The sequence below is a fragment of the Vitis riparia genome, chromosome 16 (assembly GCF_004353265.1).
Source record: "Vitis riparia cultivar Riparia Gloire de Montpellier isolate 1030 chromosome 16, EGFV_Vit.rip_1.0, whole genome shotgun sequence".
Classification (NCBI taxonomy): domain Eukaryota; kingdom Viridiplantae; phylum Streptophyta; class Magnoliopsida; order Vitales; family Vitaceae; genus Vitis; species Vitis riparia.
The window spans coordinates 12,641,836-12,669,262 of record NC_048446.1 but is presented as its reverse complement, the minus strand read 5'-3'; the positions used below and the strand labels follow the sequence as shown (position 1 = coordinate 12,669,262).

At 36.4% G+C, this 27,427-nt stretch overlaps 2 protein-coding genes across 10 annotated transcripts; one reads left to right on the top strand and one right to left on the bottom strand.

The window, feature by feature from the left end:
- The first annotated feature begins 128 nt into the window (after positions 1 to 128).
- Positions 129 to 11,404, top strand: LOC117933760 (conserved oligomeric Golgi complex subunit 7). The gene is made up of 10 exons (XM_034855280.1): positions 129 to 508; positions 1,175 to 1,264; positions 1,369 to 1,488; positions 1,575 to 1,676; positions 1,810 to 2,090; positions 3,234 to 3,379; positions 4,313 to 4,511; positions 7,266 to 7,947; positions 9,890 to 10,222; positions 10,791 to 11,404. The coding sequence occupies exons 1-10, from the start codon at positions 224 to 226 to the stop codon at positions 11,067 to 11,069; spliced, it is 2,517 nt and encodes an 838-aa protein (XP_034711171.1). The 5' UTR covers positions 129 to 223; the 3' UTR covers positions 11,070 to 11,404.
- A 1,060-nt stretch (positions 11,405 to 12,464) lies between these two features.
- Positions 12,465 to 23,729, bottom strand: LOC117933654 (luc7-like protein 3). Of its 9 annotated transcripts, none has more exons than XR_004654346.1 (9): positions 23,423 to 23,729; positions 23,031 to 23,159; positions 22,465 to 22,504; positions 16,996 to 17,071; positions 16,698 to 16,898; positions 14,246 to 14,458; positions 13,598 to 14,159; positions 13,371 to 13,446; positions 12,465 to 13,277 (listed from the first exon to the last, which is right to left on the bottom strand). XR_004654346.1 is itself a non-coding variant. In XM_034855130.1 (8 exons), exons 1-7 carry the CDS (start codon positions 23,463 to 23,465, stop codon positions 13,785 to 13,787), a joined length of 1,077 nt encoding a protein of 358 aa, XP_034711021.1. In that variant the 5' UTR covers positions 23,466 to 23,729; the 3' UTR covers positions 12,470 to 13,656; positions 13,745 to 13,784. The 9 variants fall into 9 exon arrangements, 2 of the variants coding, with proteins under 2 accessions (XP_034711021.1, XP_034711019.1); XR_004654349.1 differs by having other exon boundaries at positions 12,465 to 13,446; positions 13,598 to 13,656; positions 13,745 to 14,159; XR_004654345.1 differs by having other exon boundaries at positions 12,465 to 13,446.
- Positions 23,730 to 27,427: the final 3,698 nt, after the last annotated feature.

The following is a 27,427-nucleotide window of genomic DNA, read 5'->3' as shown; positions in this document are numbered from 1 at the left end:
TAAAATAATTAAAAGTTTAAAATTTTTATTTTTATTAAATTAATATTTTATAATTTTTATTAAATAATTAAAAATTTATATATAATATCAGGATCAAGCCTAGTATTACTGAAAACAAATAACTGTTTTGAAAAACACAATCTTGTTTTTCAAAAACGAAAGTACTGATTCACAAGAGAGATCCATGACTCGAGAGTCATAGAGGAAGAAGAGGAGGTAGAGGATGATGATAGACTTGAGCGCATTCTCGGAGGAGAAATTCGATGCGAAGAAATGGATCAACACGGCGTGCCAAAATCGTCACCCGCAGGAGACTCTGGAGAAGCAGTTGGTGGATCTGGAGATGAAACTTCAGATGATGTCGGAGGAGATCGCCGCCTCCCTCGAGGAGCAGAGCGCTGCCGCCCTCCTCCGCGTCCCCCGCGCCACCCGCGATGTCATCCGCCTCCGCGACGACGCCGTTTCGCTTCGCCACTCCGTCTCCTCCATTCTCCTCAAGCTCAAGAAGGTACCTTCTTCTTTTCCCCCCTTTATTTTTGTTTGGTTGCCGAGAACCTGGTTTCCACCACTTGTTTTCTAAGCTCTTTAAGGGAGGACTGGACTAGAGGTTAAGAGACTGTTTTGGATCTCGGTGAATTGGCGGTGAAAAATCTTCATCATTTTTTTTTTCTTTCTTCTATTGTACTTCTCGAGATCCGAACCGAGTCTAAGGTTGGGTGAATGATATTTTTGGCAACTGTGATTTGCATCATCTCTCTATATATTTGGAACATTGCTCTAAGAATTAGTATAGTAAAAATTCAGGATTAGAGAATTATAGAATAGGAATTTGTAGGTGACCTGGGAAAGTTTTGCCAATGATTTGGAGAAAATTGAAGAAAGAATTTATCTGTTCGAGAACCTATAAATTTTAAGAGAATACTTACAATTTGTTGTCATTCAGTAGTTATTTGGTATAATTTGGGATTAGCAAGGAGTTAATTTGGGGATTTTGGAAAATAAGTCTTGAGTGTTTATTGGTATTCCGCATTTTGGAAGAAGGTGCCACTAGATGCAAGTGCATGGCTTGAAAGACAGTCGTTTCAAGACTCACTTTTGTACCTCCTTGTGTTGATTTAAAATGGATGAGTTGAACTCTCTCTCTCTCTCACAACTGTTTTGGTCTCATCTGTAGGCAGAGGGATCCTCAGCAGAATCTATAGCTGCCCTTGCTAAAGTTGATATTGTCAAGCAGAGAATGGAAGCTGCCTATGAGACATTACAGGTAGAGATGTTAATTATCTTGATTGATCAGATGTATCGGTTTTATCAGTTTGGCTGAGGATTGTATGTTTTATGGGTATACTTCTCTTACCTGCCTTAAAACAGGATGCTGCTGGGCTAACTCAATTAAGCTCTACTGTGGAGGATGTCTTTGCTAGTGGTGATCTTCCTAAGGCTGCAGAAACCTTGGCCAACATGAGGCACTGCTTGTCTGCTGTTGGGGAGGTAATATTTTTCATTGAATTTCTTTATATCATGTACGGTTTGATAGTCACTAAGTTCATGGTTTGGTTTATTTACTTCACTTTCAGGTTGCTGAATTTGCTAACATTAGGAAACAACTCGAAGTTTTGGAGGATAGGCTTGATTCAATGGTTCAGCCTCGTCTCACAGACGCTTTATCTAATCGCAAGGTCACATTTCTCTTTCAAAACGTTGTTTTGCTATATTTTTTTCTTTCACTTGTTTGTAGTTCCATTATTAAAGTCCTTGCTTATTTCATACATTCTAATATGCTTCTTCATACTTTCCATTACTATTGTATAGGTTGAGGTTGCTCAAGATTTGCAGGGAATTCTCATTCGGATCGGAAGGTTTAAGTCTCTAGAAGCACATTATACAAAAGTTCACCTAAAGCCCATAAGGCAACTTTGGGAAGATTTTGACTCCAAACAGCAAACTAATAAACTTGCAAATGAGAAGAATGAAGTAGAAAGGCTATTGAGTAGCAGTGACTTCCAATCTATTTTGCCCACAATTTCATTCTCCAGTTGGTTGCCAAGTTTCTATGATGAATTGCTGCTCTATCTTGAACAAGAATGGAAATGGTATTGTTCAAATCTTTCAATTTTCTAACTTTCATACTCAGAGTTGTAAGAGGGGCAATATGCATCTTAGCTTGAATACATCCTTGATAGTATTATTGGAGATATGAGCATTTATTAAATATCTGAAATAAGTAGTTCTGAAGCTTTTACTGAAAGTTAAGTTTGTTTCTATTATATAAGACAATGCCTTTGTATTTGAGGCCAATTTGGGAATGGGATAAATTGCTTTTGTTGTTCCAAGACTTTTCCCATGTCGAGAAATATAAATTGGTTCATGTTAAAGTTTTTGATACTGTAGTTAACTAGAAAGCAGGTGTGCAGACCTGGGGACAGATTGTATTTTTCCCTTTTGGTCCTTGAGCTCCATTATTGAAGTGATTATCAAGTTGCTATGACTTTGGGGAATGTCTGAATGCATTTTATGACTTTGCTATGACTTTTGGTCCTTCAACCTAAAAAATTGAATATGTGTTTTCTTGTGTTTTTTATTTGGTTGAAAGCAAGAAATTGAGCAAGTCATATTTTAAGGGTTGTACAAAATCCCCAAGTTTCATATGGAGACGAGTTTATGTTTTTCATATCATTTGGTCTTTAAGAAAAAGGCTTCCTGTGTGCTTTTTGAACTGCATCATGTATTTATTGATGAAGGCAAAGGTGGGTTTATGAGGATGCAACCCAAATAACATCCATTCTGCATCATTCTCCATTTTAAATGAGAAATGCTTTAGAATGCATTAAGATGGATTTCAAACCAGCTTTTAGTACGGGGCATCACTGGTCTAGGTATTCAGTTATTTCTTCCTTATCTGTGGATGGTTGGTATAAATAACCTGCTTTTATTTTTTCTTCTTGTCTCAGCCACATGTTGTTATATCTATTGAGGGATTAAATCCCATGTCTTCCATGAGTATATTATTTGATTCAAGGATAACACATCCAATAGATTTTGTGACAATATTTTTTATTTCTTGCAGTATTTTGTGAATTTCTTGTTTAATGGTTTTCGTTCTCTATATAAAACCTGGGCCTGCCCCTTAAGAAAATTAAGCAAAAGAAAAATCAGCTTGCATTACCTGATATTATTAAGCACTGGCATTTTTCAGTTGTGTGCCTAAAATTGCTAGCTTACACTGTTATGTGCAGGTGTATGATCGCTTTTCCTGATGATTATAAAACTCTTGTCCCAAAGCTACTAATTGAGACAATAGCAACTATTGGTTCAAATTTTGTCTCTCGGATCAATCTTGCAACTGGGGATGTTGTTGCTGAAACCAAGGCATTGGCTAAAGGTTGCATTTAGATATCTTCCATAATTTCCTGTTGAAGATGGTTTACTTGTGGATATTAAATGTTGGTTTGTATGCTCTATTGGTTATAAAGCATCCCATTTCTCAATTATTGCTGTTCTATGCTCTTATTAAAGTAATTGTTGATTTAGGTCTTAAAATTCATGATTGGATGTTGGAAATCTCAGGCTTCTAAAGCATGCCAGCTCTCTTGCATTTGTGGAAATAGTTGATTAGACACTGATATTGTGCAAGTGGTTCCTTTGGGTTCCACTACAGGGTATGGTGATAACTTTGGCTTTCTGAGATGGAAATACAGGCTTGAGCTTTCATGCTGCAAACTGCCAATTAATGTAAAATGCTGAAGTTTGCATCCATTATCAGTCCAACCCTTGCAGAACCCTAGTCCTGTATTGCTTAATGGCCTATAACAATTGATTCCTTCCTATTTTGTTCTGCAAACAGCTGGAAACCAGGCTATGAATTACATGGATGAAGAACAAAAGCATGACATTTTTTCTTTCTTTTCATTAATAGTAAATCAGTGCATACTGAATAAAATAAATAGATTCTGATCAAATTTGAATATGAAGAGACCCAGTCTCTAAAATGAATGTGTTCTTTCATCTATCCCTGTTTCAGAGCTGTCATTTTCCATTCTGAGATGGTCCCTCGGGGGAGGACTAATTTTGTTTCAAGTCTTGTTTCAATTTCTAGTCAATTTTTGATGCTGGCCTTCCTTAATGACCAACTGTGGGATTTTTTACCTTTTGCTCAAACTAGTTTTGGATGATTTAGAAGCCTAAGATTTGCAATTTAATTTTCAGCCATGGTTAATTTTTGTTTATGAATGCCACTGCTGTTCCTTTTGATTGTTCAAACTGTGGAATAGTTCTCAGTCATTTTATGCTTAAAATTCCATGTTTATAACTTCAGGCATACTAGATATCTTGTCTGGGGATATGCAAAAAGGTATCAAAATCCAGAGCAAGCATCTTGAGGCACTGATTGAGTTACACAATATGACGGGAACATTTGCAAGGAATGTACAGCATCTGTTTTCAGAATCCAATCTTCCGGTGTTATTGGATACACTGAAGGCAGTGTACCTTCCTTATGAATCATTTAAGCAGAGGTAAGCAAAAGAAATTAAATATTTGTAAATTTTACTTTTTTGATTTCTTAGTGAATGTTCTGAAGATTTTAATGTTAATTTCTCATTAGTATGTCCTAGTAGTAATGTTTTGGGTTACTTTGCTTATTTTCTATTTAATCTGCAAAAGCTTAGGTTAAATATGTCTCCTTAAACCCATGGCATTTTTCTTGATCCTGGTCATAGTTTTAGGATTCAGTCTAGGACATTTAGAAGATTTTGTGAGTGCCCACTGGGAAAATGATATTTTAATCAGTTTTTTTTTTATTCAGATTGTATTTCAGTTTGGGAGACAATCTGGAGATCATATGGTAAACAGAAGTGTTAAAAGGGTGACTCAAAAAAAAAAAAAAAAAATGGGGTAAATGTGATACCTGAAAACAGTTTATGTATGACTGAGAAAGCTAGCAAGAAACAATTTGGAAATGGATACAAAGCATTAGTAAAACAAAACAAAGCATGTCAAATGTTAAGATAGTCCATGTAAATTCTGGAAAACATGGGAAACATCTTTCTGATTTTTATTTTTTTTAATAATAGGAAAAAAAAAAAACATTTCATTTCATTGAACATGAATGCAATAGTACAACAGAAAGGATTAGCTATCCTTCAAATAGAGATACAACAACTTAAAAGAAAAAGGTAAAGAAAGAAAAAGACCTTTGAAGCTACAACTCAAAGTGGCAAACCCCCTAACAAGGATACTAAAGTGAAAGGCCCTTCATCTACCCAATCTATCTGCAGTATGGTTGGCCTCCTGAGGACTCCAAGAAATGAAGCGCCTAAAAGGTCTGTGCAATTCAATTGTTTTGCACACCCAAGAGTCTAATTTCCACTGACGTCTCTTCCCTTGAAAGACCCAACCTATTGTCATTGCCAAGTTTCCCTCGACCAAAATACTGTCGTAGCCCAATAAAGTCACAATGGTTATGCTTCCAACAAAGCAAGGATCTGAGCCTCAATGACCAGTGGTCTGCTGAAAATTATGAAAACAACACCCAAAGAGTGGGAAGAAAGCAAGTTCCACCAGTATTCCAAGGATCTACATCAATTCTAAAAAGCCCTAGCATTTCTCTCTGGCTGTACCACCCAAAAAATAGCCAGTATGTCCTCCTGCAAGAGCACATGTATTCTTCCTAAAAGAATGTATGCGTTCCTCCACACAATTTTAAAAATGTCCATAAAGTTTGATGATATTTACTCTACTTTGTAGAGAAGATTCCTGTCACTTCCATAATTGGGCTCCAATTAGTGGGTTTCTCTGCTAGAAAGAGATTTCGGTAATTATGTTAGAGATTCCTAACATGTCGCAATAAGATCCAAGTCTTTATTTCCTTTAAACTTCTACCATTTCATTGGATTTTTGAGCTAGCTTATCCATGTCATACATACCATTTCATGTTCAAGAATATGTTATTTTCAAATCTTGTAACAAATGGTGTCTGGGATATTATTGATTTAACCTTATTATGGATATGTTCATCTCTAACTGAATAATATAGTTTTCTCATCAAGAAAGAACAATGGTATGAGGCAGTCCTCATAGTCAGTGAAACTGAAATTCTTATGTTTTTCATTTTTTCCTGGTTGACAATGTTGGGATCAACTAAAGATGGGCAACTTATGAAAAATATTAGGATTTGGATGGTTTGTTATCATGCTTATGGTTGAAATTTATGATTTCTAGGCCAAAGTTGAATCATAGAGAATGACAAAATTTTTAAACAAAAAATAGAGGAGAGTGAGGATGGCATGAATTTTGGAACTTTGTTCTTTATTTCAAAGCTCATCATTTTTTTCATCAATATTTATTCCCCTTTGTGTTGTCCAACATATAACTATAAATAACAAAAATGGAAGAAAAAGAAAAAGAAAAAAGAACTCTTAACCTAATGCATGTGCTTGGAAAGGTTTAAAGATGCATAAAAACTCTTTTAGAGACCTTGTGAACCACGACCTTCATAGCTTTTAGACTAACTTCTTTACTGGTACTAGTCATTTCAGGAGAAACCTCACTTACATCTCTTTGCTCATGATCGCCTGAAGTACAAGTTCTTTGGTAAATACTTTGTTTTTATTAGAATCTTGATTAAAATAAGAGGCTCATTCACCTTACATCTGCTGGACCTTGCATATGATTTGTGCTATGACATGAGCCTCAAGGTTGACGTTTAGAGTAATTTCCTTAAATCTTTCAAGGTGAGCCTTCAGGAACAAACCTACACTTCCAAAGAAAGTGGTTTATGCTTGTTCAAGCATGCATGCACATGTGCACACATGCTAATTAGTTAATTCTAGCTGTGGCTTTAGGCTCTCATAAGCTCTTTGGAAAATGTTCCATATCCTCTCCTTGACCTTCCATTCCAGAAAAAATCTAGTGTTTTTATGGTCATTTACTGTAGATGCAGAGATCTAGTTGGTTTGTGAGAACCAGTTGAGCTGAGTTGTTTCAATGGTCTGGCTGTTGGTGCTGCAATTTAATCTTCTTTTAGGAACATATCTGGCTTGCAGTTAGACAAACTGTCTAACTGTTCAATTAGGGTAAGGATGGCCAGTATGGGAACTGGGAAGGATCCTGAATCAGTTAAAACATTACTTCTTGTGCGATGGATAAGGTCACTATTTCTGTTCTTGCATCTAATTCATGTTTAATCTGCATTTCTTTCTTTTTCATCATTACTAATTGGGGCATGTATGTGTTTCTTTAGATAAGCAATGATTTTACCTGTGTTCTAGGTATGGACAGATGGAACGTGTCATACTTTCTTCTGAAATTGCTGGTGTAGATCTAAGAGGAGCCGTTGTGCGTGGTGTGGGAGCCCAGGGTATTGAACTCAGTGAAACAGTTAGAAGGATGGAGGAGTCTATTCCCCAAGTCATTCTGTTCCTTGATGAGGCTGTCGAGAGGTGCATCAGTTTTACTGGTGGTTCTGAGATAGATGAACTAATTCTAGCACTAGATGACATAATGTTACAGTACATCTCTACCCTGCAAGAGACCCTCAAATCATTAAGAGCTGTATGTGGAGTAGATACTGGTGATGGTGGTGGTACAAAGAAGGAAATGGTATCGGACAGAAAAGAAGGAACTCATAATGCACGCAAAGTAGACTTGATGTCAAATGAGGAAGAGTGGTCTATTGTCCAAGGTGCATTGCAGATCCTCACAGTTGCAGATTGTTTAACAAGCAGATCCGCAGTCTTTGAAGCTTCCTTGAAGGCCACTCTTGCTAGACTGAGCACAAGTTTGTCCCTTTCAGTGTTTGGTTCAAATTTGGACCAAAATCAGTCACATGTAGCCAGTGATGATGGGAATGGGGAATCGTCTATGATTGGAAGGGCTGCCTTGGATGTGGCATCTGTGCGGCTGGTTGATGTTCCAGAGAAGGCTCGGAGACTCTTTAACCTTTTAGATCAGGTGAATGAAAATATTTGTGCATTTCCTTTTTCCGCTCTCTCTCTCTCTCTCTCTCTCACACACACACACACACACACACACACACATTACGTATTTCTGAATATGACAGCAAAAACTCCAAGTAATAGAAGATAGGACATTAGGTATTGCTGAATATGATGGTGGAAACACCAAGTCCTATTTTTAAGTTGGACATAATCTTGATGGTTTTATCTCTCTCTCTCTCTCTCTCTCTCTCTCTCTCTCTCTCACACACACACACACACACACACACACACACACACACATTACGTATTTCTGAATATGACAGCAGAAACACCAAGTACTAGAAGATAGGACATTAGGTATTGCTTAATATGACAGTGGAAACACCAAGTCCTATTTTTTAGATGGACATAATCTTGATGGTTTTATCCTACACTCTGAATCCAAGAAAAGAGAAATGAAAGAATAAACTGTCGAAAACATTGATCATATTAGTAGGAAAGAGGCAAATTGGTCTTTGGGGATATTCTTTATATTGGAAGCATCAAAATCCATTTCAGAGTATGCTTAGGTAGTTTAATTGTTAGTTTTGAGTTAGGCAGTCACTGCTGTTTGGCAAGAAAGTTTAGTCTTACCAAATATTCTGGTAGTATGGTAAACAATGGTGGGTATTCTTTCATGCTGCTGTGTTTTATACTTCTGTCACTGTGATAGTAAGGGATTTTAGTCTTTTAATTCTTGTGTAGTTTTTGATTGATGGTTAGAATTGGTTTTATTCAAGGGCTAAATTTAACAGTAATTAAAGTCTTTGGTCTTTAGAATTTGGTTCAATCATCTCTTTTTGGAGTTATTGAGGATTCTATTTAAAATGTGTTCAAGGCTTTTCTTTTGAACACATAATTTTTCAGAGCTCTTTACTTCTGTATACCTTCTCCTTTTCTCTTAATTTTTTCTTCACGATATAGTATGTATTTATCAAAAATTGAAAGAAGTTTCATCAAGTCCCTTATGGAGTGGTCAAGGGCATCTCTGGAGGTGGCAAATTGTTCATTATTGTATTTTATTGTTAGATGATTTTTTTCTTCTTTTTGTTGGCCCTTTTTTTGTGTAGTCAGTGTTCTTCTCTGTGTCATCGGTAGTCCCCATGTACATAGAGAGCACCACCTTTTTTTGTTAGGCCTTTTTTATTTCATCTCTTTTCTTTGCAAAAATAAAAATTAAAAAAAATAACACACACAAATAAACAAAACAAAAAAGAAAAAATAAAGGGAAAAAAAAAAGTAAAAGAAAAAGGAAGCTTAAGGGCCATAACTTTATTCTGAAAGCCATCTGTTACCAATTCTCGTCTGTAACCTAAGGGCAAACATGCATCCCACATTATGCTAGGTCCTGAATTGTTGTCCAGCTAAGCTGACAAGATAGCTTAAAAATATAATAGAATATAGCACGCATTCATTGTTAAAATTAACAATGACCTGATGCAATTAAGTTGCTGTAATCTGCTAATATCTATTATTTTTTAGTCACTTTTCATTTTCTACATAAAAATATAGGTTGTTTGTCTTATTTAGTCTATTTTTTCTGGGTTTAGTTTCTAATACCTCAGTAACTGATGTTTAGTTTCTCTGGGGACTGAAGGGTAGTCACTCAGGTGCCAAAATTTTCATATGGAAGATTTTACCATTATATCTTGGTTCAGTTGACAATGACCGACAGACCAGTCCAAGAAAATTGAAGTTGAAAGAATTCTGAGCTTAAGATTTTTTAAGGCAATTACTGTTGTTGATTACCTAAATTTCATTTAATAAGAACTTGTTCATTCATCATATTTCAGTAATACTGCTGAATTTCGGTTTTTTTGCTTTTAGCTCATCAATGGCTGCCTGCCTTAACGCGCTCTCTCTCTCTCTCTCTCTGACACTTTATGTTCTAACAAGATTTTCATTTTTTCATGCAGTCTAAAGACCCACGGTTTCATGCACTTCCACTTGCATCTCAGAGGGTTGCAGCATTTGCAGACACAGTGAATGAACTTGTTTATGATGTCCTCATATCCAAAGTAAGGCAGCGCCTCAGTGATGTATCCCGTTTGCCCATCTGGTCTGCTGTAGAGGAACCAAGCGCTTTTCCTCTTCCAAGTTTCAGTGCATACCCTCAGGCCTATGTGACCAGTGTTGGTGAATATCTTCTTACTTTGCCTCAACAGTTGGAGCCACTTGCTGAGGGCATTTCTAGCAGTGACCCCAATGCTGATGAAGCTCAGTTCTTTGCAACTGAATGGATGTTCAAGGTAACCAACCTGTACCTTAAATGAAAAGCCATGAACCATTCAATTTTTTGTGCATTTGGTTTTCTAATAAAATTAGACACCCAACAACCCACTTGTTGAAGTTGGGATAATAGTTTTGAAGGGTTAATTTTACTCGCATCCCTTGAAGTATAGTGTAAATACATTAAGTCACCAATAATTTCTAATTTCGTTGGTTAGCACCCCTATAGATGTATAGATGTATTCATTTTATAAATTTATTTTGTAGAAAGATTTAAATAAAAAGATTTTAGGTGCATGTGTCTAACAATTGAAAAATAAATTTTATTGATGAAATACATTTATAGGGGTGTTAATTAAAGTAATTTGAAACTCATGGTGATTTGATTTATTTACACTAAACCTCGGGAGGTGCAAGTGAAATCAACTCTAGTTTTGAATGATCAGATGTTTCCTACCCTAGCAAGCTTGTGTGCACGATTTTGGCACTTGAGACACATGGATCGATTAAATTCACTTATTTATTTTCTCAAATAAGTGGAAAATTTTGTGTATGCTTCATCTGATGATGTTATCTTCTGTAATGAAGGTTGCTGAGGGTGCTACTGCTCTTTACATGGAGCAATTGCGGGGGATTCAATACATAACAGATCGTGGAGCACAGCAGCTATCAGCTGACATCGAGTATTTGAGTAATGTGCTTTCTGCTTTATCAATGCCGATCCCTCCAATCCTGGCCACATTCCACTCATGCCTTTCAACTCCAAGAGATCAGCTGAAGGATTTTGTAAAATCAGATGCAGGAAATCAGCTTGATCTTCCAACAGCCAACCTTGTATGTAAGATCCGGCGTGTAAGTTTAGAATAGTGCCTTTTTCTAGAGGAAATTTTATTGCTGAAAATAGAGGGTAATTTTTCCCATCATACCATCTCGATGGGCAGCCATTGTCGTAAAATCAGCCTGTGTTTTATATATGCATGTTGCCTATCTCACCTGCATTAAGTTTTGGAAAAGTATAATGTTTCTGAAATTACCGGGCAAAGGGGTTGGGCAAGTGGTAGTTGAAATGCCTCCACTGTTCATTTGTAGAATGTAGTCATATTCAAGTGCTTCATCTCCTGTCCTCCACACCCTATGACAGAAAATTAAGCAAACATGACATTGTATTAATTTTTAATACATCATTTCCTCATTGTTTTATATTTTCTGCTATGATGATTTTGAGGTGGCACTTGAATAATTCCTTCCATTTTGCTGACTGCAGTCTATTTTGCAACTTGCACAGTCTACTCTAGGTTGGTTCCTTGAATAAAGATCTTGAAATTTTTTGTTAATTACTATTATAATTAAACATGAGCAGCTCATCTAGTATCTCTTCTTGCCGTTTTATCTGAAGGAAGATTATGCTGTAGGTAATCCTAGCAATCACACGTTTTTGAGTAAAAGCTCTCACCAAATCCCAACCCAAACTGGGATCATATCAGGAGAGGCTTGAAAAATCAGGTGGGAGGAAAGAGTTGCAATACCACCTGACTTTCCCCATCCCTGAAATGCCTCTGCTACAAGTAGGGTGATTCTCTAGTTTACAAGCTCCGCCTGCCCGTCCCCTACAATGTCTGATTATGGAGGGTATGAAAGAAAATTTTGGCAATGAAAGACTTAATTACAAATAATTTTCTGAATTTTTTTTTCCATTTATAGAAACTACTTCTGATCTTGATGTCAAAATGGGTTAGTGTAAAATGGAGAATCTATTAATGGCCAGTTTTTGGATGTGAGATATCCATTTAGTCATTAAGAAAAGCTGACATAAGTGTTGGGTATGGAATTTGATGGACTCAGCATTCCAAGTCCCATACTCCTACTTCATTGCTTTAACTTGGCCTCTCTACGGGTTTACAACCATGGCCATTGACGCAGGTTAATCACTCACGCTTTCAGGTTTGATGCAAGTAAACTTAATCACCAATAGTTAGATGTATATATATCATTTATAAAATTTAGCTTTTTAGAAGAATTTTAGAAAGATTTTAAATATATGGCTTTAACAATTCTTTAAAAAAAAAAAAAATTATTGATAAAATACAGATGAAATTTGAAACCAACAATGATTTATTATACCTACAGTGAACCTCAAGGGGTGTGACTAAAATTAACCTAAGTTCAATCTCATTAGTATTTCATCCAAAAACTTTAGCCTAACAGATTGGTATACAAGCTGAAAGGATCGTGTCAATGAGCACTTCTGTTACAATTCAAAGATCAAAGACAGACAAGCGCACAAAAATCTTCAATTACCAGTGGCATATGTTTCTACAAGCATTACATGCCATGTTCCTGTCAATTTCAATTACATAAAAGGACTTCCTCAATTTATCTACTCTGTTCATCATATGTAATTCACCAAGCAGCACCTACATTGTAAAATTAATTTCCCTGCACAAGTCACTCTTCATACATATCATAAAAAATATATATATATAAATACCACTTTTATCAGCCACAAATTTATGCCACCGAGGCCCCAATAAAATACCTGCTTTGGTGCCTTTCCTGCAAACTCCACACAGAAATATCATATTCTACAGATCAAGTCAGTTACCTCCAGGCACCCCACACTGTTGCAATTTTACTATTTTTTGAAGCAGGAAGAGACTCGACACCCCAATCCACGGAGATATTCATGCATGTGGAAACAATGGTTCTGCTTCAGAAAATGAGTTTGACAGATATATGGGTAGGAAGCTATGAGCATCCCTCTGCATAGATAGAGAGGTTACCTATGTACTACTCGACAAACTGAAGCATAGTTCATTGCCTGACCCTGCCCATGAAGTTTAAAGTTGAAAACTATCACCAGCTCTGTAAAACAAGTAACATAGAGTTGGCAAATTAGTTACCCTCAGATTCCCCATGTCTCCTGATTTTTGTAACTTCCAACTCATGCGCATTGCACATGCACTGCTCAAGTCATTCAAGAACCATAAACTAAAAAAGGGCAGGGGCAGGGGCAGGTGAAGGGAAGAGCATCGAGCAGCATTTACAAGCAACGATTTGCTTGAAGACACTTGACAACTGAAAGGCCATAAAGAAAGAAAACCTGAGTCCATGATAAGTAGGGAAATTAATCCATGGGCTTCGTCGGGATAATTGAGATTTATGTGTTACCTCAGATTTGAGAAAAAAACCATAATCCTCCTCAGCAGCTGTAATTGATGCATATATTTTGGATCTGTCCTCTTAACTATTTGACAATAATGTATCCAGCAATGACAATAAAAAAGAAGCCCAATAAAAGACTCTGAAAACAATGTTTCAGAGAAGCAACTCATAAAAGATGTTTAGTTCAACCAAAGCCTAACAATAGATCATAAAAAAAGAGTTACAATACCTACCTCAACCCTTTCTCCTCTAACAATATTGGCGATAGGGCCATGGTAAAGTCTCAATAAAGCTGTGAGATGACAAAAAGTAAGTTTATGTGTCCATGATGACAATTTAACTCACGCATTCATAAAACTGTGAGATATAAGAAGGTCTACCTCTTGATTTCAAAGCTCAGATATCTATCTACACAGTCCACTAATATGGCCGAACTGGACTTTGAGGGGACCTCCTGTGGCTATGCCTAACAGGGGAACGTGACCTGCTCCGATCACGGTACCTATCCCTGCCTCCATCTCTTCCATCCCTGGAATTGCTGTGCCTCCAATCTGTTCCTCTTCCTCCATCTCTGTATCCTCTACCATTCCACTCTCGAGGCCTTTCACGATCCCGTTCTCGTTCTCTGTATCGATCCCGCTCCCTGTCTCTATCTCGGTCACGAGTCCTGTCCCTATCACCAGAATCAGCTCTTCGACTTCTGCTCTCAGATTCCTTCTCTCTCTGCTTTCTCCTCTCTTCAGCTTCTTTCTCCCTCTTTAATCTTTCTTCTTCCCTTGCCTTCTCCTTGGCTTCCTGAAAGTTGGAAACCCATGTTACTTGTTCACCTGAGTAGATATATGAACTTTAAACATGAAGATCACTTTGGAAGACAGACTCACCTTGTACTCAGTGATGAAATCCCGAACCATGCCATAACCAATATGCTGCTTTCCTGTGACATGAGACTGAGTCCTCTCTGCAGCATCATTTGCTACCAGAAAAGAACCACAGGTTTCACACAGAGCCATCTTTTTCTCCTGTGCAAGCATTAGGACTTTGTCATTCTGGGGTTGTTGAGTCAAGACTGTCTTCTCAGCATTCAGCATCTCCACCTGTAAAGAATGTTAGTTAACATTCAAATTAGATATTGAAATTCTAATAGCTTCCATTTATTTCATTGCAAAATAATTCCTGGAAAACATTCTACCAAAACAATTATATTTTCCCTTAAAGCTCCAGTTTTTTTTTTTTTTTTTTTTGATAAGTAAAGAGAAGTATATTAAAATGAAAGAGGAAACACCAAACTAGTTTCCTCTAGGTATACAAAGAGTATACAAAAGCAGCCCTCGACTCAAACCAAGGAAGCAAGCCGGAACCCCTACTTATAACAAAAGCCTAGCCACTCAATAAAGCTAACCAGAGACCGCGGGCTCAAAACTATAAACATCCTCACCCATGACCACAGATTACATACAAAGAATGTTTCAACCTTTGGATTGACAACACCTCATTCCCAAAAGCCAACGAATTTCTTTCCTTCCAAACTATCCAAATATACATAAGGGGCCATTTGCCACGCCTTTTTACGGATTTTCCCCACAAAAGCTCCATGCCACCCAGGAGAGTTTCCTTAACTGTACCAGAGAGAACCCACTCCACCCCAAAGAGAGAAAAAAGAAGATTCCACAATGTCCTCGTCATAACACAATGGAGTAAAAGATGATCCACTGTTTCTTCTTCAGCAAGACAAAGGAAACACCTATTTGCCAAAGAAAAACCCCTCCTCTGAAGTTGGTCTAGAGTTAAGATTTTGCCCCAAGATGCTTCCCACGAGAAAAAGGCTACCTTTGGCGGCACACTTGCTCTCCAAATACCAACATATGGGAACATAGCTGAACCACCAAGCTCCAAAATAGAGTAGAGCGACTTGACTGAAAAGACACCACTTTTAGATGCTGTCCAAACCATCTTATCCTCGTTCTCCCTTTGCACCCTAAAAGCTTGGATTTTAAGCATAAACTGTTCCATCATCTCAATTTCCCAATCATTCAGCGCCCTTGAGAACAAAGGGGTCCACCCATCCCCTACACCATCTTGGTTCCACACTTCCGATACCCACACGTCTTTCGCCTGAGAAATGGCAAAAAGAGAGGGGAAGGATTCGTAGAGAGGCTCATCTCCACACCACTAATCCTTCCAGAATCTCACTCTCCGACCATTGCCCACTCGGAAGGCTAAACTGCTATACATACCCATCCACTCCTTTCTAATAGCTTTCCAAAGCCCTACACCATGCCTCCCTCTTTCGGCCTGAGTACACCAACCGCCCTCCTCTACACCATATTTGTGACTGATCACTTTCTTCCACAACACCTCTCTTTCAATGGCAAAACGCCAATTCCACTTACCCAAGAGAGCTTTATTCATCAACGCTAAGTTTCTTATCCCCAAACCACCTTTCTTCCTTTCCAAACAAACCAGATTCCACCTAACCAGATGAGGCCTCTGATCCAGAGTGCCTCCCCCTCACAGGAAGTCCCTCTGAATCTTCTCCAACCGCATCCTTACTTTTCTGGGCAAAAGGAAAAGAGACATGAAGTAAACCGGCAAACTGGAAAGAGTGCTCCGAATAAGGGTGAGTCTTCCCCCCTTGGAAATATACTGTCTCTTCCACATAGCCAACCTTTTCCTAAACCTCTCTTCAACACAATCCCATACCACCTCTGATTTGAAAGGTGCCCCCAAAGGCAAACCCAAATAACTGGAAGGCAGACTGCCCACCTTACAACCCAACTCCAGAGCCAAATCCTCTATATCATTCACCCTTCCCACCGGAATAAGCTCACTCTTCTCCAAGTTAACTTTCAAACCTGAGCAAGCCTCAAACCACATGTGAAGCCAACTTAGATACGTCAACTGATCCTGGGACTCCTCACAAAACACCAAGGTGTCGTCCGCAAAGAGCAAATGAGATATCAACATCCCTTCTCCACCCCTACCTCTAGCCCTCCAACCAAATAAAAAGCCCCCACTGATGGCCCTTCTCATTAAGCAATTAAACACCTCCATAGCTATCACGAACAAATAAGGGGATAGAGGGTCACCTTGTCTCAAACCCCTTGAACTTTGGAAGAAAGTCCCTTAAAGCTCCAGTTTTAGCTTAAGGAAAATTTACTATGCATCCTTGGTGAATTTCATGGACGAGATTTGCGTCACAAAGTTACAAAATAAAACTGAAAATGCATATGTACCATCCCTTAAATATTTTCAATGTTAGGGAAATTGGTGAATGATTAGAAGATAATTATTATGATTGCTTCATGAAAAGCTCATTTTAATTAGCAGCAGCACCTTCCTCATGAGTGCTTCAGCCTCATCCACCTTGCCAGCTTCACCAAGGGCCTCAACTTGTTCCAACAGATTCTTTATTTTTTCCTCTAACACAGATAATTGCTCAGATTTCTCCAGTGAAAGTGGAGCAGGTGGGGCTGCTTCCACCTCTTGGGCAAGGCGTTCACGCCCACGCCTCACTCTTCTATCCAAGTCCATAACCTGCAATAGAACAAAAATTATGATCAATATGCAAAAAATTTATAGACTATCATGACCCACAAACTACAAAAATATATTAGAAGAGAGTGGAACCCACCAATTTCTCACAAAACTGAGCAAGCTCAGCTTCAAAGCGAGGCACATATGAATCATGTCTTGGAGACTTTTCAAAACTGAAACCACCAATATAACAACCCTTATTAAACCAAAATACAACAATAGATGCATTGAATATCATCTATACATATAATGGAATAAATGGGAGTCTGTTACAATCAAAGTTCAAAACTTAAAGATAAACCCAATCCAAACAATTTACAACTATGCGCTAGCCGCTAGTTGATCATAAAGACTGCTGACAAACAGAATAAAGCAATCTGTCCAAGATTCTGATTTAAATGCAAGTAGATCATAAATACAAATAGCTATATCATAACCATAGATAGGTTGAACTCATTTCAATTCATATGATCGTTGCCTTATCCACTTTAATGGTCTTTGCTTGACTTTCGAGTCCTTGGAATTCTGCTCAAGCTGCACTTGGACTGAAGACTACTTTGGGATCTGTGTTCTCCTAGAATCAGAACCCTTATCCCCATAAGCCGCTCCCACTTCCTCCAACGGATAGGGGCAGGTTCTCCATGAATGTTGGGTATGGGTGAAGGCTATGCTAATTAGGTCAAAAGCACGTAAGAGCCATTAGGGATTTTTTATACAAGGATAAAGGCTTTCTAGCCAGGGCCACCAAGGGAAGCCAGTAGATCGGGCAAGGAAGGAGTCCCCACAAACTGGAAGTGAACTCGTCAAAGGAAGCAAGTGGAGAGAGAAAAAAGAGTCTTTGTTTCACTCCTATGACCATCATTGCCTTGCCCTTTTATGTCCCCTCTCCCTTTGTTTGTCTCTTTGATCAACGAAGTCCTTTATGGTCTTTTAGTGGAGTCCAAGGACCCATTTTATTCCTTCGGTGGTTGATTGACGATAGAGAAAAGTTGAAGTCCACTGTTGTACTGTATCGATCAGTCATCCCTGAACTCTCGCATCTGTTTAGCGAATTGATTTTCTGTTTGACTTTGCTCATCCCGCTTCTCTCTCATTTTGGTTTATAGAAAACGTTCTTCATGGCCTTTTTTTTTTTATTTGCTAAATTGCCAGGGAACAAATGGGGCTTCGCTACCTAAAGAGATAGATGATGTAGCAGTCAAAGAGGCCACACTTCTATTTCCCTTTGTTGGCTTTTTGACAGTATGCAAGTGTAGTTAACAAACAAGGATGATGTTAAATACACCCATCAAATCTCTCTCTACACCCATCCTTTTTTTAAAAAAGTTGGGTGATGTTGAACACACCTACCTTTTCTCTCTATGCACCCACCTCATTTGAAAAAACAAAGAGGAAGAGAGAAGTGGGTGTGGAGAGGGAAAAGGTGCATATATTCACAATTCCCTTTTTTCCAAATAAAAGGTGTAGGTGAAAGGGCAAAAATGCCCTCATCTTCTCCACACACAACCATACTATCAAACCCTAACCCTAAACCTTCTCTTTGCCTCCCCTTTTCTTCCCCTCCCCCTTCTCTTCTTTATTTGTTTTTTATTTTTTATTTTTTGGAGTTTTATGAGGGTGTCTGGCCAACCAACTCCGAAAACGTTTCATATTGTTCAGCCATGAGTCATCCATTGAACCAAGTCCCAATCAACCACATTTTCTCTTCTTCCTCTTTTTCTGCCTTTTTTCCCTACATTTTCATTTCTTTTCTTTATCTTTCTGATACTTATCAACTTTAATCTAAAAGTTCTAACACGGACACACACATTTAAGGTCACAGCTGAAGCTAGTGTTTTATGGATGCAAGTAGGTGTAAAGAAGATGAAGTAGATGAAAAAAATTTTACCCTTTCACATATTATTTTTGTTTGAAACAAAAACAGGGTGAGTATAAAGAGAGATTTGATTGACATATTTAACATAACCCAACAACTAAATGGATTTCAATGCAAAGGAGCATTAAATGGGAACACATTGGAGTCTAAGATGGCAAGAAAAAAATTTAGAATTAATAGGACATTTAATTAAATTGATTAAAATCAAGAATGATTCTTTTCTATATTTGACATTCATTCACTCTCTAGTATAAGCCAAGACCAAGATGCATTGCCTGACCGTAAGAGCAATTTCTGGTTCAATTTCTTTAACTGAAGTGCAATATCCTGGATACATTGCAACAAACATTATATATTACCTTGAAATACATTGCAGTCGTAAGCAATATATTTTCACTGATACGGAGATCTATAATCCAATGTATTATGTAATCTATATCAGAAAAACTAAGAAAATATTTAGCAATAGCGTAATACATCAAATTACTTGCATCAACCAACAGTAATATTTATAGAATTCTTTGAGAGAGATGAAATCACACTGAAAAATCATTTTCCCATTTTGAAATACCAAACAAGTTGGTCGGATAAATATATGAAAAAAAAAAAAAAAGGAACTTCTTATATTAGAAGGTAAGATCATGTTTAGTGATTTTTATACTTGTTATTAACACTTGTAAGGATATTGAATTACATAATATCCTAAAATAGGTAACCAAGACAAACCAATTGTCTGCAATGATTTTAGGCTGTCTGGGATACCTAGGTTCCCTATCACTTTCAAATTCCCCCCATCCTAAAGCCCTTCTCTGCCCTCCACTGAACACACCGACAACTATTGCCACCCCCCAACCAACCAACAATAGCCCTCAGCTTGGTCTTGGCCTTTAGCTTGTTTTTTCGCCCTTATTTTTTCCCACCTCGACTACACTTACCATTTGCTAGGGGCCATCTCATGCCCACTTTTTCCCATTCTACTATGCTTACCACTGTCAAGTAGGCAATGGCATTACCCTAGAGGACATGAGGAAAAGTGTAAGTGTAGCTCTGTTTCATGTTGCTTAAAGTATTTTAAGAGAGAGGAGATGGCAAGGACAATTCCATAGAGGACAACACATTTTTTGTGTAGCTTGGATATTTTGTAAGAAAGAGAAGAATCTATGAAGGGTTTGGAATATCAAATCTGAAGCTCAAGAATATAGTATATATATATATCAAGACGATGGAAGCCACGAGCTAGCAAAAAAGTACCATATGCATACAAGCAAACACCCATTAAATTCTATAACATTCTTCATGAGAACCATTTCAATACTTACATGATTTTTGACTGGATACCAAAATCAAATTTAAGATGCATTCATATGAAAGTTCTCATAGGGTTATACAAAGGGGTGCCAAAAGGTGCAAAGATGACAAAAAAAAAAAAAAAACAACTCCAACTGACTCTCATACCCTATTTACAACCAACGATTTAAAAGGCTAAAGGAAGTCTTGATGATAATAATAAGAAAAGAAAAAAATTAATAAAAATTAGAAAAATACTAATAAAATCACCTGAAAATTAAATAATAAGAAAGCTATACAATTCATAATAAGCTACTTAATTGAATGTCATTTTCAATAGTTTCTAATTTAGTTCTTCTTTGTCTCTTCTAAAATCCAAACTCTATCTCATGCCTTTATCAAATAATCTTCAAAACTACAATCACTATTACTAGTAGGATCCTCTAATGAATCCTAATTATATCTAGTTGCTCTATTATTATAATTGATAGGCAAAACAAAAATTGCTCTATCATCTCTCCATCAACATTAATGTCAACTCGTTATTCTACTTCACCCATTAACTACATGATCTTCTTTTCCTTTATCTATCAATAATAAGATAATGATTATATATAGGCTCAGTCACTAATTCCTGTATTTCTTCTTCTAAATCTCTTCTTTTCCTTTCCATTTAAAGGGTTAATTGGTAATCAACTCAGCCTTTATTTTTTAAAAGGCTTTACCCTAATCTTAGATGAAAACAAAACTTATAAAATCTATACCGAAACCCCATAAAAGCATAACTCACTAAAACCAATGAATATTGAGGCTTAAACCTCATATAAAATGTATACAAAAAAGCCCATAGAGGTCCTAAACCCATTAAAGCCTTCTGAAACATTTGAGACTTAAGCCTCAATAGCCTCAAAGGCTATGCCCCCAAGGCTATAAGCCTCAATAGGGTGAGGCTTAAGCCTTCATTATCCTATACTAAGGCCATAGCCTCATATTGATTCAAACCATCTCAAGGTGTAAGCCTCAATATCCTTTTAAAACACTATTTACAACCAAGCAAAATGACCAGCTTGAAGAGGAGAACAATGGAAAAGGGTGAAAACAAAGGAATATTTTAGTGATCCATCTGATTACTCCACTCCTTCAAAAGATCATCATGTTCCTGCCAAATTGTCCAAAACAGGCACCAAAAACCGTCCTCCATGCTTTACATTCATTCTTCCCAACAAAACTCCCATAACATCCCAATACCAACTCTTTCACTGAAGAAGGGACCACCCAAAAGATGCTAAAAAGAGAGGATAGAAGATGCCAGTGCCCCTATAGCTTTTCCAGAATGCATACATAGATGGTCAGCCTGAATCTAGAAAGTTGAGAAAATTTTAGAATGTGTCACAGTACAAATATTAATTATTTGGACATAAAGTATGAGAGAAGAATTTGGAAATCCTAGTCAAATTCGAGAAATGAAGTTCAGATATTTAATTAGGATGCATACAATTGATCTCTTAACTCATATTTGAAACCATTATATATATATATATAATCTAATATTTTTGTTGAAACTGTTATATTGTACAAGTAGTGTGATACTTTAAATTTTCTTATATATAGTGTTTGAACTGAAAGCTGTAGAAGAAATGTCATCCACCATGGAAAAATCAGGGCACCAACTTGTCCCAAATTTACAACAAGAATCTCAGTATCATTAAGAAAAGACTATGCACAATACGAATCAAAGTCTCAAAGATGGCCACCTCTTGTCTAATTAAAATCAAAGTATAAAAGCATTTGGCATCTAGAAGTGACTGGGTGCTGACTTTTTTCTGCCTTAAATTTACTAGGACACAGAGATCTTGTCTGCTGTTGGACCAGAAAATAGATTTTACCTAGGGAACCCACACTCAACACTAAACATATTTCTGGCAACAACCGACAGAAAAAGCTTGAAACCTAATGTGAGGTAACAGTACATTAAGTTAACTCTTTCATTTGGAAAAGAAAAGCGTCCCCCTTCCTTGGCAGGAATCGGATTGGAAATTTTAGATCAGTAACCAGTTACCTCAAATAGAAAAACCTGCAACAGCCAGAAGTCCAAATGTCTTATTTAGCAAACCACGCTTATAAGTCATATTCAAGTTCCATCCTACAGCAAACATATAAAGCAAGGAACTTAATTTTAAGCAAGAAGAGAGCATTCTCCAAGCAGACATTATATTTGGCTAATCACCAAGTTCTTAAAAAGGGAAGCGTTCCCAAGCTCAACAATAAATTTGATAGTCATATGAAGATTGAAAGCAATGAAAATTTTTTATCAACATAAGTTCACAAATAAACCCTAAACACAACCCAATAAGATTCTTAATAAAAGAGTCCTAACAAGGAATATTAGATAAATCTGGTTACCTTTCTTTCAACTTTTGATCATGAATTCTAGGGCATGGTCCTGATGCAAACCAACAAAGAAAAATTCATGATTAATCAGAATTCACGCTTTCCAAACATCAATTATCCATTTGGTCAATGAGAAATGTTGGAATTAACATAAAAATAAAAATAAAAATTCTCAGGTTTTTGATTACTTTGACACCAGAAATCATATCATCAACCCAACTGAGCTCTTAATTGAGCCAAAATTTTCCTTTGGAAACCAGGACTAGGGAAAAACATGATGGAAAATTATAGTTTACTTTCTTCTCCTTGATTTTCTCAAGAAACGTACGAGTTCAGTGCTCCATTTGATTGCTGGATGAGGTAGCAAAGTAAAGAGTAACTAAATCCTCCATCCAACTGAGGCTGACAGTAATCGGTTCGTTGACTGACGGGGTTTTCTCATTTCCAAGAAATCAAAACAACAAAAAACCTAAAACTAGTAATAAGAATATTCAAATTCCAATACTTTTCCTGTGTTTCCTCAGCAACCAAACAGATAAAAAGAAGCGTTGTTCAAAGCAAATCTAAGTCCAACGCACCGAGATCACTTCGAGTGTTGACGAAGAGATCATGAGGACAAAACCGCACCATATAGAATCCACAAACCTCCTTATCATCCCAAGTAACCTCCTTGTACCCTTTTTTCTCTTCTTCCGTCAGGTTTCTCGCTGAAACACACCAAACCCAGATACCAAAATCAAACAAATACATAACTTTCACATGAAAACCAAATTAAACTAAATTGAATTTAAAAAAAAAAAAAAATCATTTGCAGGGGAAAAAACTAGGTTTTTTTGGATTTCTAATTTGCAGGAAAAAAAAACAGGGATCGTAGGATTTCGAAAAATAGAAAGCATCCAAATGTGATATCAAATCAAAGGCAAGAAAACCTTAATTTAGAGGAACACAAATGAGGGTGTATGGAAGATACCTGCACCCATGAGCTCGTCTAGAAGAGCTCTCTGAGCGTCCATTGCTGGCTAGGGAGGGTTTCAAGCAGTGAGAAAGAAAAGAGAGTATTGGAGAAGACAAGCCCTAACTATGCAGCAAGATTAGGGCTTTATGGATTGGGGATTCTTTTTCTTTCTAGAGTCTACCCTTTTTAGAATTGATGGAGAGTTCAGTGAAACTTGTGGTGATTATGCGTTTTTATCGGTTCTCGAGGACTTGAGCCTCCAGAGATTGTGTGTACGAGGCGGGTTGCGGTGATTCAATTAGGGCCTGTTTCGCTGATGAGAAATATTTTTCTTCACCCTATTTGACATGAGTTAATAGAAAAGAATAAGATTTGCAGCATACCATTTTCATTTATGCTTTTATTTCTTTAAAATAAAAATATTTGCATTGAAAAATAATTTTTTGATTTTAAAAATAAAAAATTATTCTTCATAATTTTGGAGAAAAATTTTATTAGTCTTACCACAAAACTCTCTTCATCCCCCACCTATATTTATACTATTTTGTTCAAATAAAATGTAAATATGAAATAATAACAGTGTCTTTTTCTTCTTCCATCCCCATCAACTCGAAATCTTTAAGTTATGTTTGAAAAGTATTTTCAAAAAGTAGTTTTTAAAATTAATTTTTAAAAATTATTTTATGATATTTTGTAAGATGAAAATCTATTTAAAAATTAAAAATGTTTAACTTATTTTTTTTTATATTTTTAAATTTGTGTTAAAATAATTTTAATATATAAGTGTTATATTGTTATCTACTATTTATATTTATATAATTAATTTTTAAAATAATTAAAAAATATTTTTAAATATTTTTTTTTAACATTTTTTTAATTTTTTTATTAAACATATTTTCTTATTTTTCTAAAACTAAAAATAAAAAACCATTTTAATAAAAATAGACCCTTACCCCAACCTTCCTATAGACCCTTTTTAAAAACCAAATGCTATTAGTTTTATTTATGGCTTTTATAGCATTTGAAGGTTTTTTCTCTCACACCCGAGGATAGCTGGCCAAACCTTAAAGGAGTGGGGGACCCCTTTTTGCCGAGAACCAGTTGCATGGACGTGTGGCAGACATCAGTAGCTCGCCCATGGTGGTGGTTGAAGATGGGGACTTGTTGAGCGGTGAACAGGGGAACGGGTAGTGGCTTGCAAAGGAAGACAGAAACAGGGAGGAGAGATTTGGTAAGGGTATTCGTTTAGCTGAGGAAGAGGCTGCCTGAAGTGGGAGGTTTTTTTTTTTTTTTAAGTTTCAAAGATTTTTTGGGATGAGAGGTTAGCTTGGGGGGGGAGGGGGAAGGAGTTTTTCTCAAAGGGAAAACGAGAGGACTTGTTGGTAAGAGTAGGAGGGGATATCATTTTTTCTGGAGGTAGCAGAGTGAGGAGAAACGAGTTGGAAGGTGAGCATCCCGGGAGTTAAAACTTGGAGTCCTACTAGTCTTGCTGGAAAAGGACTTTCTCAAGTATAATTGCTATAGGCTCATTGATTGTTTTTGGTTGTTTGACACTCTTCTATGTCTCTTGTTGATATTTGAATGTTGTTTGATTTGCTTGGGGTGGATAATGAAGGTCACTTGTTGCTTGTTGAGATATACTCTTGAACTCATGTTTGACATTGTTAATCTTAGCATGCTTTGTCTTTGTTGTGAAATACCAAAGGATTATACCCATGGTTGCACTTGATGTGGTTTTTCCCACCTAATCAGAGAGCCCACTAATGATCCATGAAGTGTAGCCTCTGAAAGTTTTTATTTATTTATTTTATTTTACTCGTTTTCTTTTGTGCTTTGTTTTTCCATATTCCTCTATTTCTGGTACTTGTTCATGGAGTGCATTATTTTCTCTCACTTAACTTCTACTCCTCATCCCTCCATTCACAACCTTTGTCTTCATACCCATTTTTCAAACCTACCAAAAACATTCATCCACACGCTCATTCTTCATACTACCCATATCCACCCTTCATGCTACCCTCACCATATCAATATTTTCCTTACACTCCATACTTTATCCCACTACTCATCCAACTAATCCCCTCTCATATTTTCATACCCATTGAAACACTCCCCTCACTACCCAACAAGCCAAACTATTCCATTCTCCATCATCTACCAAACTCATCATACCCCCCACATACCATTTCTCTCAAGACCCAAGCTTCATTCTTCATGCATGGGTGTTTTATTTTGCAGCATTGAACAAACTAATAGGACTTGTCAAATGTAATCATCACCAAATTGATAGTACTTGAACAAAAAAAAAAAAATTCATCAATTAGATGATTGGGTAGTATATAAGAGGATCATAAAATATGAAATAGCTCATTAATAGAAATCCTCAAATGATCTTTTCTTAAATATGGGCCACACAAAAATAAAATCAAATTACTCAAATGTTATGTAAAATACAATAGCATAGTTCAATTTTTTATTGCCCATTCAAATTTTCTTACCATGAAAGATAGATATGGTTCATTTCAACCAGAAATAGTTCATTTTTCAATGATTAAAGAAAGTATATTTCAAATCAAAAAGGAATTTCTAAATTTACAACTAATAACCATAATTTGGTGCACAATTGAGAGCTTCAGATGACTTTTATTAAAAAGTCGTATTCCATATAATTCGATGGCCTCTTATGTCTATTAAACAAAAGCAGAGTCACAACACAATCCAATGAAAAACAAATCAATGCAAAAGAAAGAAATTACTTTACTACTATAAAACCAATCAAGTGAAAGGGTAAAATTCACAATTTAAACACTCATAGAACTATAAATCAATGGTAAAAAAAAAAAAAAAGAGCTTACAAAAATTATAAAACATAAATAATAGAAATTGAGGAGTTGCTACCTTCAATTGCTTAGAAATCTTTATAGTATACCCTTATGTTATTTATGTATAAATGACTTTTAATTAGGATATGACTTTTTAGATTTAAATTTGGTCCACGAAACCTAAAAAACAACACTTTTATGATAATATGCCCAATGAACCTTCCATGTAAGTCAATGGCTCAAGATTAGGTTGGAATTGGACTCTCTATGGCTTAGCCAATTTCCTCATCTTAAGACAATTAAAATTCATTTCATATATTGTAATCACATGAGTTTTAAGACCAAAAGGGTGGTTGCAGGTGGTGAGGCCCTTATGGGGCCCTTGGTAGTGCCTTCATGTGTTGGAACTTCCTTCATTATTTAGATAGTTTCCTAGGCAAATGATCTCCAAAAATTCTAAACATTATATATTCTCAATTTATGTAAGAGGAATTCTTCTAAATAGGGAAAGTTTGACTTTCCCCTCTATCCCATGAAATTAGAGATTTCCTAATAATTAGGAGTCGATCAGGTTGCACAAGAATATTCAAAGAATAAAAAATATCCAAAAAATAAAATAATAAATCTACAAGATTTTTTACACTCCCCTTAAGTTGGTGAATAGAAGTTTTCCATTCCCATCTAGCATGTAATATCTTGGAAACTTGAAGTACGCAATCCCTTGGTTAGAACATCTGCCAACTAATCATTAGACCATATGTATGGTATACATATCATTCTATTGTCCATTTTTCTTTTATAAAATATTGATCCATTGTGATATGTTTTGTGAGGTCATGTTGCAAGTGGTCAAAAGGTTGCCATGAGTCATGTTATAGAAAAGAACCCATCATATCCATAAAATGGGCTATGGTAATGATAATAATTTAATTCCATGATAAAAGAAATATTTATTGATGTAATATTTAGTTGATTGCGACAACAAACCTTCCTGTAATTCCTCATCTTCATGTTTTAGAATCATAAAGACTTTTAGATGGAAATTAACCATAACCACTATCATACATTTGATTTGATCATGGTATTTTTTAATGCCTACTAAAAGCCTTATCATCGACACTATATTTTGTTATAGTGACAACATGTTATTAACACAAATGTTCTACACTTAGCTAATAAAAGAAAAGAGTTTTATTCT

Bases quoted from the DNA above. Each gene is read 5' to 3' on its own strand.
- LOC117933760 (XM_034855280.1), top strand. From the start codon at position 224: ATGATGATAGACTTGAGCGCATTCTCGGAGGAGAAATTCGATGCGAAG. The intron at 2,091-3,233 runs GTATTGTTCAAA...TGTTATGTGCAG, and splicing joins CTTGAACAAGAATGGAAATG to GTGTATGATCGCTTTTCCTG. The intron at 3,380-4,312 runs GTTGCATTTAGA...TTATAACTTCAG, and splicing joins AACCAAGGCATTGGCTAAAG to GCATACTAGATATCTTGTCT.
- LOC117933654 (XM_034855128.1), bottom strand. From the start codon at position 23,465: ATGGACGCTCAGAGAGCTCTTCTAGACGAGCTCATGGGTGCAG. The intron at 23,160-23,422 runs GTATCTTCCATA...GGTGTGTTTCAG, and splicing joins AGACGAGCTCATGGGTGCAG to CGAGAAACCTGACGGAAGAA. The intron at 16,899-16,995 runs GTGGGTTCCACT...GTTCTATTGCAG, and splicing joins CTCAGTTTTGTGAGAAATTG to GTTATGGACTTGGATAGAAG.